Source organism: Corythoichthys intestinalis, chromosome 18 (genome assembly GCF_030265065.1).
Source record: "Corythoichthys intestinalis isolate RoL2023-P3 chromosome 18, ASM3026506v1, whole genome shotgun sequence".
In the NCBI taxonomy this organism is placed as follows: domain Eukaryota; kingdom Metazoa; phylum Chordata; class Actinopteri; order Syngnathiformes; family Syngnathidae; genus Corythoichthys; species Corythoichthys intestinalis.
The window spans coordinates 4,568,193-4,582,052 of record NC_080412.1 but is presented as its reverse complement, the minus strand read 5'-3'; the positions used below and the strand labels follow the sequence as shown (position 1 = coordinate 4,582,052).

Here is a 13,860-nt window from a genome sequence, read left to right as displayed (position 1 = left end):
AGTATTTTGGAAAAATAAAAGTTGTCAACGGACAAGGGTCCGTTATAAGAAGGACTATTATTGTTGTGGTGATATAGTACGGCAGAGTATTAGGGTCAAATAAAAAAATTTAAAAAAGAACGACTAGATTAAAGTTGTATTATTACTACCAGAAAACTAGTTGTGTTACTATGTCAGGGTAATGTAGCTGTAAGCCGCTATGCACTTTGCATACCTTCTAAACCACAATATGCTTTCGACATTTATTCTTGTAGTAATAGTTTGACTTTTTTCTCTGACTATTACTACTAGAATAAAAAGGTATCTTGTGTTTTAGAATCAGTTTTACAAATAAGGAAATCCTTCATATTTTGACTTTGACTATAAATGGACCACCTATTGTCTATTTCCCGAATGATATAGCCCTCAAATTGTTTTTTAAAAAAATCCAGGAAAATCAAGTGTTCGCAGGCAGAATGAAACTTTGCAAATCGATCTTTTCATGGTTCTTATCAGCAAAAAAAGATGTTAATAAATTTTCATTTGTCATGAAGTGAAACAATTTTGCCCTAACCCTGCAATGTAAACGGTAACGTCAGCTGCTCTTGGCTGTGTGAGCTGCTGGCGACGACGTCTTTGGACAGCTTTTTTACGGGGAAAGAGCCAGAAGAGAAGCCTACAACAGTGTCCATTCAGCATAATATGTGGCTAAAAGCTAGCAAACGAGGCAATAAATCCGAATGCACTGAGAGCATCATACCTCGTGGGTGGCATAACACCTGCGACCTCGTCTAGTTTTAGAAGAGGCCGCTGTTAAAAAGAAAAGGTTGAGAGCTACATTTTCCTTGCACTTAATGTCCGTATTCAGCCCCTTCGTGTTTATTTTATATTTTCTTTTCTGCTAAACATTGCCGGTGTTCTGCCAAAATCTCCGAACACCTGGTCCAGGAAAATAAGGCCCACTTCACACTGGTCCGTAGCGCAAAAAGCTTGGGGAGCACTGGTGTACAGTATACATTATCATCGAAAGTGAACCAACCTTCGAATCTGGGAAGAACAACCTTTGCGGGCATTTTTTTGCTCACTGTCGAATCTTGGGGACGTGGGGGCTCCTCTTTCACTCCACAAAGATCCTCTTGGAACTTTTCTGCAGCGGGTGTAGTTCTCGCAAACATATTCCCCACTTGATTTCTAAATGCCTGACGATATGCCTCACCGCTTTGTTAGCGGCCAGTGGCCAGCTAGGCTAAGCTAAAGTAGGCAGCAAAACTTCAACGAGTGCCGAGACTTTAAGACTGATGTTTGCGTCCGTAATGTAGCTAATGCCCGACACGTCGTCAAAACTTCGATTTAGTTAAGTGACTGAAAAAGAGGAAATACGCGCACAAAGACAAAAACGCTCCATCTCGGCCAGTCTTTTTCATCGGTTCTTGTCTCGTGACGTTTCTGGCGCAATGCATTGTGGGTTTTCGTGTATTGCAGAACAACAACAAGCCCGCGACGTTATCCTTTGCTAGGCATCCATTCTGCGTGGTAATCGTTGAAAATGGTACACTCGTGTTGTGTGAAAGACTGCCATTCTAGGTCCCATGATAGAAACGAATGCAAAAAGAATGGGATAGGTTTTTTGTTAGCATTCCCGCCGGGAAGAGAAGATATGGAACCCAGATGAGTTGACCAAGAGACTTCGAATGGTTGCAACGGTGAGAAGGCCATCACTTTTCATTCATCAACTGAAAACATGTCGGGGCTGTTCCTTACATTTCCATAAAGGTAAGTAACTGGAAGTGTTAATGTTCTTCGAATGCTGATACTGACTGCATTTAAACGCTTATGGCGTGTGGTTGTGTTGTTTACTTTGGCTAACCACGCTAGTGTCGAAGAGAGGCTAACTGTAGCCCTACTGGCTAACTGTGCATAAGCAACAGGCGTTCACCATATGGTACTAGTACACAAAAAAAGTTTAAAGGTAACAAAGTAAGGGTAGTAATGAAGATGTAACAGCACACAATGAATAAGTATGGGAGATGTGTTAGAAAAAAATGCTATATTTACCTCCCGCTTAGGCTACTGATATGCTTGACCAAGCACTCTGTGGAGGAGACTACAGATCTACTAAATCACCAGAAGAATCTTCTGCTTGTTTGTTATGCCTAATGATCAGTTAAACTTGTAAAAATAAATAAATAAATACATAAATAAAAAAGTCTGTTGCATACAAATCAGTGCCATATGAGGGCAGTTCCCACCAGTTTAGACACACTACAAAGCTTTAAAATCCATTTTAAGTAACTAATGTTAACCTGTTGTATGACTGATACGACTTTTGTAATTTCAGGAAAACCAGCACATGAAATAAATGATGCAGACCCTGACTGGGCACCATCCTTACGCCTGGGACACACATGTGTTCAGCCCACCAACGTGGACCGCTCTTCTAGACGAGTTAGGCATGAGAAATTGAGGATGGAGGAAGACGTTGGTGAGCTACAGGAGGAGCCTTCAGCGCCCTTTAGATTCTCCTTCTGACCTTCATGCGCCTGCGTTTGGACCTGCCTGCACTACACATTGCACACATATTCTATGTTTCCCGTAAGACTGTGTATTGAGTGTTCAATGACATGGTGCCCTTTTTACATGCTGACTTCAGACGAGCAATTGTTTGGCCCAACAGAGAAACACTCTATAAAACAATGCCTCACGAGTTTGTTGAGTCCTTCAGACGCAGAGTTGCAGTGATTATTGATTTTTTAAAAAATTTTTACAGAGAAACCATCAAATCTTAAGGCGCGTGCGCAAATGTTTTCTAGTTACAAGCATAACTACACCGTGAAATACCTAATTGGAATCACACCAAAGGGGGGAATTTGTTTGATGTCAAAAGGTTGGGGTGGTCGCACAAGTGACAAACATATCACCTTGAACAGTGCTTTTTTAATAACCTTTTGCCCGGGGACATTGTCTTGACTGTCAGAGGCTTTGATATTCAAGAACATGTGGGTATGTTATGTGCTGAGGTCAAACTCCCTGCGTTCACAAAAGGTCGCTGCCATGTTGAATGGGTAATTGGTAATCTTTGCCAGAAGTGTAAGATCCTAATAGGAACTATACCTATTAACTTGGTTCTGCCATGTGACGGCGAAGATTGCACATTGTTGGATAAGATTGTTTATGTATGTGGTGCCCTTACAAACCTTTGCCCAACTGTTGTGTAGTTTGTACTGTTATACCATTTACTATGCTAACCATTTCAGCCTTTCAAACTTAGCTGTTATTGATATTTTGTATTTTGTTGTGACTTGTATTTAATAAAACATTAAGTCATCTTGAATCCTATTCTTTGTAAGTACAGCATTTGTATCAATACTGTATTTTTACATATATATATATATATATACACACACACACACGCATAATTTTTATACAAAGGACGACAGTTTACTACTTTGGCCAGGTACTTTTAATGTTGCCAAATTGTCAGTTAAAACAAATCACAAACTACCAACCACCACTAACTTAAGTGGAGCACAGAGAGCAGAACCAACACGTCTTTAGCTGTGTCATGCTGTGTAGACCAACACAGGTTAAATAATCATGGGGCAGTTCTCATTATCACACGCAAACATGTCATCTTTGGTCTCCAACCACAGCAGAGGCACCACAACTGACGTCATAATTGACAAATGCCGATCTCACGCTTCCTTTTCAAGCTTCTCCACATAAGGAGTCTTGTCGTTCTTCTGGCTTTTTTCCATTTTGATGTGACATTCGCGTGGCTGCTTACACGCAAAATTGTCAACAAAACAAACGTGACTGCGGCGGATGTAGTCCAGGTCACTGAGATACACGAAAGATGGCGGCTCAGGTGGTCGTGATGACGTAGGTGACAACAACCGATTTCCGACCAGGATTGCATGATGGGAAAGACAGTCTCTTTCCAGCCCAATCACACCATAAAACCCGCCTATTTTAATAATAAAAAACAAAACCAGCTCAAATTACAACTTCCCTTTAAGAATAAAAATGTTACTTTTATATAACAATCTATATTTTGACATGTGGGGGGAAGAAAAATCAACAGTGGGATCGTAGCGTTATCATTTCGCCTATAGACCCTACTCACGTGACGTCAGAGCCACGCCCCCGCGCCATGATGTCCGGATACTAGTCATGTTAATGCATTAGCGCTTCGTAAATTCCTCCTATTATGGCGTGTTTTTCTGCTCGTTAACATTAATAATCAAAACGGTGAAGTCGTGTGTGGCGGTCAGTTGCAAAAACAGAGAAGATAGACGGAGAGACTTGAATTTTTACCGTATTCCGAGAGACCCGAAGAGGAGACCGACATTGACTGCTACAATAGGGAATGGGACGTACTACGTCATTGTTTGGACCCGCCTCCATGCTGGCAATATAATTCACTTCCGGGCCGGCAGAGTCAATGCGGATTGTAACGTGTGATAGTGCTAAGCTAACTCTTTCGGTGTTTTAGAAAGAAAATATGAGTGCTTTATTGTTGCGTTACCGGGTGCAACAGCGTCTCCTACGACAAAAAAAGGGGTGAGGAAAAATGGACTCACTTTTCACCGTTTTCCTGCATGGAGGACCAAATATCAGATCACGAAGGTACGACGGATGGCTGGATTGCAGCGGTTCGTCGGAAAAGCATTTCTTATGATCATATTTCTGCTGGAATGAGAGTGTGTTCCTGTCATCTCTACTCTTGTAAGTTGAACGATTTATCCACTTTTGATTTCAATACGTTTTTGTTTTTTTACACCGTTGTGTAAATTTGCCTCGGTAGCAATGCTCGCCTACTACGACTCCCCTACCTGTTGTGTTCCTAGGTAAACCTGCTGACAACACATCCCGATTGGTCACCATCTCTCTTCTTGGATCATTTGACATAGAAAATTTGTTCAATGGAGTGGTTCCATTTGTCCTGTGTCGGACTCAAACAAGCCCCTGCAGCAGACGCCATCTGGGTCTGCCCTTCTCGTCGATGAACTGCGGGCTTTTAACTTGTGAAAATGCAAGAACTTTAATGCACATATTTATTCTGCCTGGCTATTTAACTATGGCCAGTGACGTTTTTTTTTAATTTTTTTTAACCACTTTGACAAAGACACCTTTCATTGTAATGTTGAATTTATATATTCTATTATTATTTTTAAATTATAATATTCTTATTTGCACTTATGTAGACTTTAGACTGTCAATTCAAATAGTGTTGGAAAAGTTGCAATACCTAAAATAGAAATGCAAGAACTGTAAAGTACATATTTATACACCTTTATTTACCTAAGGCCACTGGATGTTTTTTAACTGCTTTGAAAAATACAGGTTTTGTTGTGATCTTGTATTTATATAGTATATAGCTTTTTATAATGTATTATGTATTATAATATTTGCTGCCCCCTGCCAGAGTGTGGGCCATTTTGTACTAAAAGGATTTTAAACTGTCAGTTCAAATACTGTGTTGGAGACTAGTACTTGCAATACTTAAAATGGAAATGCAAGAACTTTAAAGCACATATTTATCCTGTCTGGCAATTTACCCAAGGCCAGTAAATAGTGTTTTAAACTGCTTTGACAAAGACACGTTTATTGTGATCTTGTATTTGTGTATTACTTATAATTATATAATATTTGCTGCCACCGTCAGAGGGTGGGCCTTGTTTGCACTAATTTAAAGATTTTAAACTGTCAATTCAAATATCGTATTGGAGAAATTGCATTACTTGAAATAAATCTATTGCAACTTATCAGTCCCAGTTCTTGTCTACAACACTGTCCAAAAATTGTCAATGCATATTCCAAATAGAATAACAAAATTAAGTCACCTGACTTTGTAATTATTACACCTGTTTATTATGAAGACCTGAAGTAAACAACAAGCAGTTACAGTTTGTCAAGAAGTTGTTCAAGTCATGTTTTGGTATTCATATTTTATTGACTTTTCATAACACTTGGGATCGTGTTTGTAAGAGCAGAGCAAACTGAAGTTTCAGCGTGCACTCTTCGCCTTTCCAACCTCTCAACGCTCCGATGTTGTGCGCTTGACCTCAGAATAACCCAAGAAGAGATATGGTGACCAATCGGGATGTGTTGTCAGCATTTCATATGCAGGTTTTCCTAGTAACACAACAGGTAGGTGATGAGGAGGAGTAGGTTAGCATTGCTACCGAGGCAGATTTACACAACAGTAAAGAAAAAAACAAAAAACGTATTGAAACCAAAACGGATAAATCGTTCAACTTACAAGAGTAGAGATGAGGGGAATACACTCTCATTCCAGCAGAAATATGATCATAAGAAATGCTTTTCCGACGAACCGCTGCAATCCAGCCATCCGTCGTACCTTCGTGATCTGATATTTGGTCCTCCATGCAGGAAAACGGTGAAAAGTGAGTCCATTTTTCCTAACCCCTTTTTTTGTCGTAGGAGACGCTGTTGCACCCGGTAACGCAACAATAAGCACCCATATTTTCTTTCTAAAACACCGAAAGAGTTAGCTTAGCACTACCACACGTTACAATCCGCATTGACTCTGCCGGCCCGGAAGTGAATTATATTGCCAGCATGGAGGCGGGTCCAAACAATGACGTAGTACGTCCCATTCCCTATTCGACGAGAAAACTGGGCTCCAAACGACTACCGCAGATTATGTAGTAGTCATTTTATATCTGGTAAGATGCATTTAATATATATTTAGAGGGTTTTGGGCTGACAACCACAATTAAGATCATTGCTAGGCTAATCGCCGACAACATACACGTATGTATGTAGTCAGAGTGCTATCGCTAAACCATATAAACATTAAAAGCCCTAGCTCCATTGACAAATGACATGAAATACATTAGACTTGACAGTGGATGTTAGCAAGAACAAAAGATTTTGAATTGAAAATTTCGTAACTCACCTTCCGAGCACAAGATCAGGCATGAAAATCTCTCACCTTTTCGGCGAAATTTGCCGTTTTGAAGTAAAAAAGGATGACCTACGTGAATCGTGTAGATCCGAGGAGAAAATTTTAAAGGGGGGGGGGGGTCGGGTGCAGGCATGTGCCGGTTACCTTCACGGTTTATCATGCTATTAAAACGTCGCAGTTACAAAACCACTAAAATTTTTCGTCATACAGTAGTACGTAATCGTTATTTTTCATGTGTCAAAAATGCAGCCAGAAGTGGCTTGGCGCGGCAGCGCTTACTCTTTCCCCTGTTTGATGCTGCGTGTGTCAGTGACGCTATTCCAGCAAACCCAAAAACAAGCACTCTAAACGCAAGGCGTACTTCTCTGCAATTTATTAATCTCTCACATCGTGGCAACTGAAATATACCAAATGAATACATTTAAAACGTTGTACAATCGTATTTTTCCAAGTGTGAGTAGCTTCAACAGTTTAGCTTCATGAAAAAGTTCGCCAAAAAAAAAACCCCACACATTTTCCTTTCAAATTCAATACACAAAGTTACTAAAAACTTACAAAGCAGAATGATAGGCAAGGCTTAGCAAGGAGAGCAACTTCATTGAGGTTAATCACAGCCGCTGAGAGAGAAACAAGTTTGAATGCAGGGGGGAGAAAAGAGCGTCAAAGATCGTTAATTGCGACAGATGATCTTGTTCTAAGTACAAAATCACGTTCGCTGGAAGAGGAGAGGTCTCACTCCCAATTTTTTTTAGATGAATGCATTTGCCAGCATATTGAATTTGGTGAGTAATGGTTTCAATCGTTTTCATATTTTGCGTTATGACAAGTTACTGCCGTTCGTTCCAGCTTGCATTGAATACTGCCAGAGCTAGCCAAATCTCTAGTGAAAAAAATAGCTCCCGTTAAGTTAGCGTCAAGCTTGTGTATTTAATGGTAATATAAAAGCAGTGTTGTCAGTAACGCGTTATGTGAGTAATGCGTAACAGTAATCTGATTACTTTCTTTCAGTAAAGAGCAATCTAACGCGTTCATTTTTCTAAATCCGTAATCTGATTAAAGTTACTTTCCTTGATGCCTGTGCGTTACTATTTTGTTATTGCCCCATAATGTATGTATAATGAAGAATACTGTAGTCATGGGAGTGACAGCACGTGTCACATTTTCTAATCGGGTATGGAAAAAAAACAGGTGACGTGTTTTACCATGATGCGTGAGCCGTGAGCGCTGGGAATTTGCGGTCAAAACAACATAGCCTTGCTATCTCGCCAGGATGCAATTAAATAGGCAGGAGATATACTACAAACGGCTGCATTTGCACACTGGAAACACAGCCATTACTTCACATTTTTGTCCAGTAAAGATGACAAAAATATCTCCTTGCGCTGGCTCTAAAAGACTGTTGACCGCTAAAGCATCCAATTCAAGCACCACCTGGAATTACAGCACAACAGGTAACAAGACAGCCAGGACTTTTTGATACTGCTCGTGCTCAATCCTCTGTTCAAGCTCAGTTGTTGTTGAGGGTTTTGAAAGCTTAGGTTTAAAGAAATTCTAAATATCCATCTTGCCTCCTCAGCTGTAGTTTTGGCTAAGCAAAGCAAACGGCTGTCTCTCAGGTGCTATAGTCACAGGATCTGTTCGAAAAATAATTTGGACCCATTATGAAATACTTTGAAGGATTCTTATTCATTTCATTCATTTTTGTTGTTTTATTGCTCTAAAACTTTTATAGACAACATTTTAATGGTCACATTCAATGGGCTATACTTTAAAGGGGAAGTTCAGAATTTTTTACATTAGGCTTAATCTTTGAGTTAGCCTGGGTTCAATTAGTCACTGGAGTTGATTTGAACAAATTCTGTGCAGTTTGCCAGTTATTTGATAGTTTCAGGGCTTCGGAGTGAGAGCGCGAGTCAATGGTGGTTGAAATCAACTCCTTCAACTTATTAAACCCCTGCTAATTTGAATATTAAGCCTTATGTGAAAAATTTAAATTGTCAAATTCGCCTCATGTTTCGCCGACGGAGGACATTTTGGCAGAATGCCGGAACATATTTCCTCCACACCCTTCTCACCTTTTTAACCCCTGACCCATTTTCATGCCTGCAAGATTCCTGCCGAATTTTCGTGTACGGGGACCTGTTTCACCCAACCAGCAACGTAGCATTTATAAGCCTCCAAGCTCTTAAAGTTTTTCAAACTTTCGTGAGAATAGGCTGATTTTGTGTGGACAAGATAGTTGTAAATATCAGGATATCAGATGTCAGGCGAAGCCAGCGGGTCGAAAAACATCGATTTAGGCATCAAATACGGATCTGGCGAATGGATAAACTGAAGCTTTTCCACGTAACGCCTTTTATGCAACGGATCCAATGAGTTTACAGCGTCAGATAACACCGGGGCTTCCATGAATTGCTCTATAACTTGCTCGACTAATTGAAAACAATGAGAATAGGTCTGAAAAAGAGGTACAATATGGCGGCCGGAAACAGCGACACGCCCATTTTGTGACGTAGGTGAGTAGGGTCAAAAGAGCCTACCCACGTACCACGTGCTCGCTGTATGGTTCCGCCCACTTGTCCGTCATTTTGACTCTGTATTAGCATTGTTTTCAATTGATGGCGGAATTTAAAATGCATTTCATGGAAGACCCGGTGCTTTCTGATGCCGCAAACTCACTGGATCTGTTGCATAAAAGGCGTTATGTGGAAAAGCTTCGTTCTATACAGTCGCCAGATCCATATTTGATGCCTAGATCGATGATTTTTGACCGGCTGCCTTCACCGTCTCTGCCTGACCCTGATATTTACAACTATCTTGTCCACACAAAATCAGCCTATTCTCACGAAAGTTTGAAAAACTTTAAGAGCTTGGAGGCTTATAAATGCTACGTTGCTGGTTGGGTGAAACAGGTCCTCGTACACGAAAATTCGGCAGGAATCTTGTGCTCGGAAGTTGAGTTACGAAATTTTCAATTCAAAATCTTTTGTTCTTGCTAACATCCACTGTCAAGTCTAATGTATTTCATGTCATTTGTCAATGGAGCTAGGGCTTTTAATGTTTATATGGTTTAGCGATAGCACTCACTACATACATACGTGTATGTTGTCGGCGATTAGCCTAGCAATGATCTTAATTGTGGTTATTTGTCAGCCCCGTAGACGAGGCCAGTTTCTTTCACTTGGTACCAGCTAAATATTATTCAAAAAATAACGATGGTGGAAGAAAGGGAAGTCACAAACATCTTGAATTTGAAACTATGTCGTACTACGTCGTATGTTGTCGGTGATTAGCCTAGCAATGATCTTAATTGTGGTTATTTGTCAGCCCCATAGACGAGGCCAGTTTCTTTCACTTGGTACCAGCTAAATATTATTCAAAAAAATAACGATGGTGGAAGAAAGGGAAGTCACAAACATCTTGAATTTGAAACTATGTCGTACTACATCGTATGTTGTCGGCGATTAGCCTAGCAATGATCTTAATTGTGGTTGTCAGGCCAAAACCCTCTAAATATATATTAAATGCATCTTACCGGATATAAAATGACTACTACATAGTCTGTGGTGATTTTTTGGTGTCCAGTTTTCACGTCGAATTGCAGCCGTCCATTTCGCTCTCCTCTTTGGATCCCTCGGAATACGGTAAAACTTCAAGTCTCTCCTTCCATCTTCTCTGTTAGTGCAACCAACAGCCACTCACGCCTTCACCATTTTGATTATTAATGTTAAGGAGCAGAAAAACACGCCGTAAATAGGAGAAATGTGCGTAGCCGTAACAGGTTAACACTATGTTTTGACGGACAAGTGGGCGGAACCATACAGCGAGCACGTGGTACGTGGGTAGGCTCTATAAGGATCATGGGAGGTGTAGTTCTATGGAGATAGAATAGTGCCAAAAGAAGTGAGGTTGTAAAATGAAAATTATACCTGTAAAATGACCAATTTTAACTAAAAAACACTTGTATTTCCAAATTTTGCATTGTGTAATAAACATGAAAAAAACACGATGTAAAAAATAAATTGTACAAGTGTTTTTTTTCCAATTACAAGTGATTTTTTTTGTTCTACAGGTTTTTTTTCTTCACTACGGGTTAAAAATTAGCAATTACAAGTGCACAAGTTTTGTCACATTCTTGTCGAGTTTTATGAGCCAAAAAAGATACTCGTAACCTAGTTTTAAAATAAAAACATACCTGTAAAATGACTAATTTTAACTTGTAAAACAAAAACAACCAACTTGTATTTCCAAATTTTGCGTTGTGAAATAAACATGAAAAAAACATAATGTAAAAAATAAATTCTACAAGTGTTTTTTTCCAATTACAAGTGATTTTTTTGTTCTACGGGTGTTTTTTCTTAGCTACGGGTTAAAAATTACCAATTACAAGTACACAAGTTTTGTCACATTCTTGTCGAGTTTTATGAGCCAAAAAAGATACTCGTAACCTAGTTTTAAAATAAAAACATACCTGTAAAAAGACTAATTTTAACTTGTAAAACAAAAAAAACCCAACTTGTATTTCCAAAATTTGCGTTGTGAAATAAACATGAAAAAAACACAATGTAAAAAATAAATTCTACAAGTGTTGTTTTTTTTCCAATTACAAGTGATTTTTTTTGTTCTACAGGTGATTTTTCATCACTACGGGTTAAAAATTACCAATTACAAGTGCACAAGTTTTGTCACATTCTTGTCGAGTTTTATGGGCCAAAAAAGATACTCGTAACCTAGTCTTAAAATAAAAACATACCTGTACATTTGACTAATTTTAACTTGTATAACAAAAAAAAAAAAACTTGTATTTCCAAATTTTGCGTTGTGAAATAAACATGAAAAAAAACACAATATAAAAAAAATTCTACAAGTGTTTTTTTTTTCCATTTACAAGTGATTTTTTTTTGTTCTACAGGTGTTTTTTCTTTGCTTACAACCTCGCGAGTTTTGTCTCCCCCTTGTCGCATTTTCAGAGACAAAAGTCACTTGTAACCAAAAATGAAAAAATCTACTTGTACATCGAAATAATCTGTTGTAAAAAAAAACAAACACAAAAATATCATTCCAAGTCGTGGTCAAAAGAAGACGTTAAGAACACAATCTAGTGAATAGTTCTTCGGGTGTTTTTTCTTTAATGATCTTCAAGTGTTTTCTGAGCATGTACAACTAAATTTCGGGGTAAGCATGTGAGCCAAAATTCTGACCAATCAGAACGGCGATTGTTCAGGAGGAGGGCGGGACACACCATTGCCGACCTGCTGGCTTCTGCTTCCACTTCCATATGATGGCAGATGATAGAAATGGCGAAACCCCTTAGGTAAGGAGTTTACTTTGTTTTCTCTTGTGTGTCATGTACTAAAATGATTTTTCAAGCAAATGTAATCCCAATTTCAATATCAGTTGATTTTGCATTTTTAAAGAAGGAATGTTGTTGTGTTTTTTAATCTCGTGGCATGAGATGAGCTAGAGCCGTGAGTTGAGTGTTGGCATTACCCGAGGGGCCGGTTAATGAGAAGCATAATGTTTAGCTACTCCCGCTCCGTTCTGTCCCGAAGCCCGCGCGGCGCGCTGAGTGTGTTGTACTTCCGCTTTACTTGGCATATTTCAATAATCGGAATTTGGATGTTTGTGAATTGTTCTCGAATCTTCCACGGCCGAATCGCGAATAATCTAAGAATCGGAAATTTTGCACACCTCTACTATATAGGTTTTGAAGCCATTACAGAGAGACATAGTCTTTCTAGACTCCAAATGTACATACACAAAATTAGGATTTGGCGAGATGAGGGAGCTTTTGAGGTCACTGACAAAATTCAATATCCGTTCTTATCTGCATGGCATTTCCATGACATTCCGGAAAAGCTTGGTTTGGTTTTTCTTAGAGGGTATTCCTGTGTTCCAGTCTTTTTATGGTGTCCCTTCATTTAAAACAGAATTGCATTCCAAATGATTCATACAGTAATGTGAAGCAGAATTTATAAAATGGCACTATAAAAAGCCTGCTGAAATGGAGAATGTTTGGTTTGCATGAGTCATTTGACTGTTTGGTGTGCTGTGTTTGCATGAAAAACGTTTGTAATTGTTTAACTACTGTATTTAATATGGAGCTTTATTTTCAAATGCAGAAACCTTTGCCAGTCTATTAATGCAGGGACTTGGACAGAGATAATTGGAACAGATATACAGGTAGTTGTAAAAGTTTCCTTATTTATTGTATCAAAACTTCAAGGAGGTGATTTAGCTAAATTCTTTCGTTAGGGTTTCCCGGGACAGCCATATGGGAATGACTGTGGCATCTTCATGTTGATGGTAGGTGAGTTTAATTGCCTAATTTTGTCTTGTGTGATATTTATTCATTTATCCTTTTGTAGTATGCTTTGTACGGTGTTCTGGACGCTCCCTTTGATTTTAACATCGTAAGTGAAGTTCACCGAATCATTACAATTGTGCTACACAATCTCGTTGTGGTTATTCTGTATTAACACGTTTTTCATTTTTGTAAGACTGATATGCCAACTCTGAGGAAGTGGTGGTGCATATTGTTGATGGAAAATTTTGAACTTGGGTGGTAAGTCTTTGAAACTGTTGAAATGACATAACACAGCACCTTCTTTGTTGGAAATTTTGGAATACTGTACTTATTTCTGTTTTTTTTTTTTTTCACGTATGTGAGCCACGGGAAAGTGTTTGCCCATTGGACAAATGAGGCAAAAGCCCTCCTGCAGGGTGAAGTGCCACCAGTCTTCAGGTTGAAGAAAAGGAAATATGATACCATCACTGAGGGGGTACAAGACAAAGAGATGTGGACCAGAGAAACGATCTAATATACTGTATCTTCAATAAGACAATGAAAAAAATAAAAGTATAGCACTTTACAGCAATGTTGTCATTTCTGATGATGAATGAATGAATGTTTGAAATAAAGCACCATTACTTGGAGCAGTTGAAATAGT

The 13,860-nt window shown here is 39.0% G+C and overlaps 1 protein-coding gene and 1 long non-coding RNA gene across 4 annotated transcripts in view; one reads left to right on the top strand and one right to left on the bottom strand.

The window, feature by feature from the left end:
- Positions 1-4,341, bottom strand: part of LOC130906329 (gastrula zinc finger protein XlCGF57.1-like) — a 91,770-nt gene extending 87,429 nt beyond the window's left edge. For 2 of the 3 annotated variants that reach the window (XM_057820545.1, XM_057820543.1), the window contains exon 1: positions 1,019-1,421. In XM_057820545.1, coding sequence (XP_057676528.1) covers positions 1,019-1,154 — 136 coding nt within the window. In that variant the 5' untranslated portion in view covers positions 1,155-1,421. Of the gene's footprint in view, positions 1-1,018; positions 1,422-4,293 lie in introns of those variants that run through there. The other variant, XM_057820544.1, reaches the window with a different exon arrangement.
- On the top strand, positions 1,452-3,304 carry LOC130906340 (uncharacterized). Its single transcript, XR_009061308.1, has 2 exons — positions 1,452-1,752; positions 2,318-3,304. It is a non-coding gene; the product is annotated as an uncharacterized LOC130906340 (long non-coding RNA).
- Positions 4,342-13,860: the final 9,519 nt, after the last annotated feature.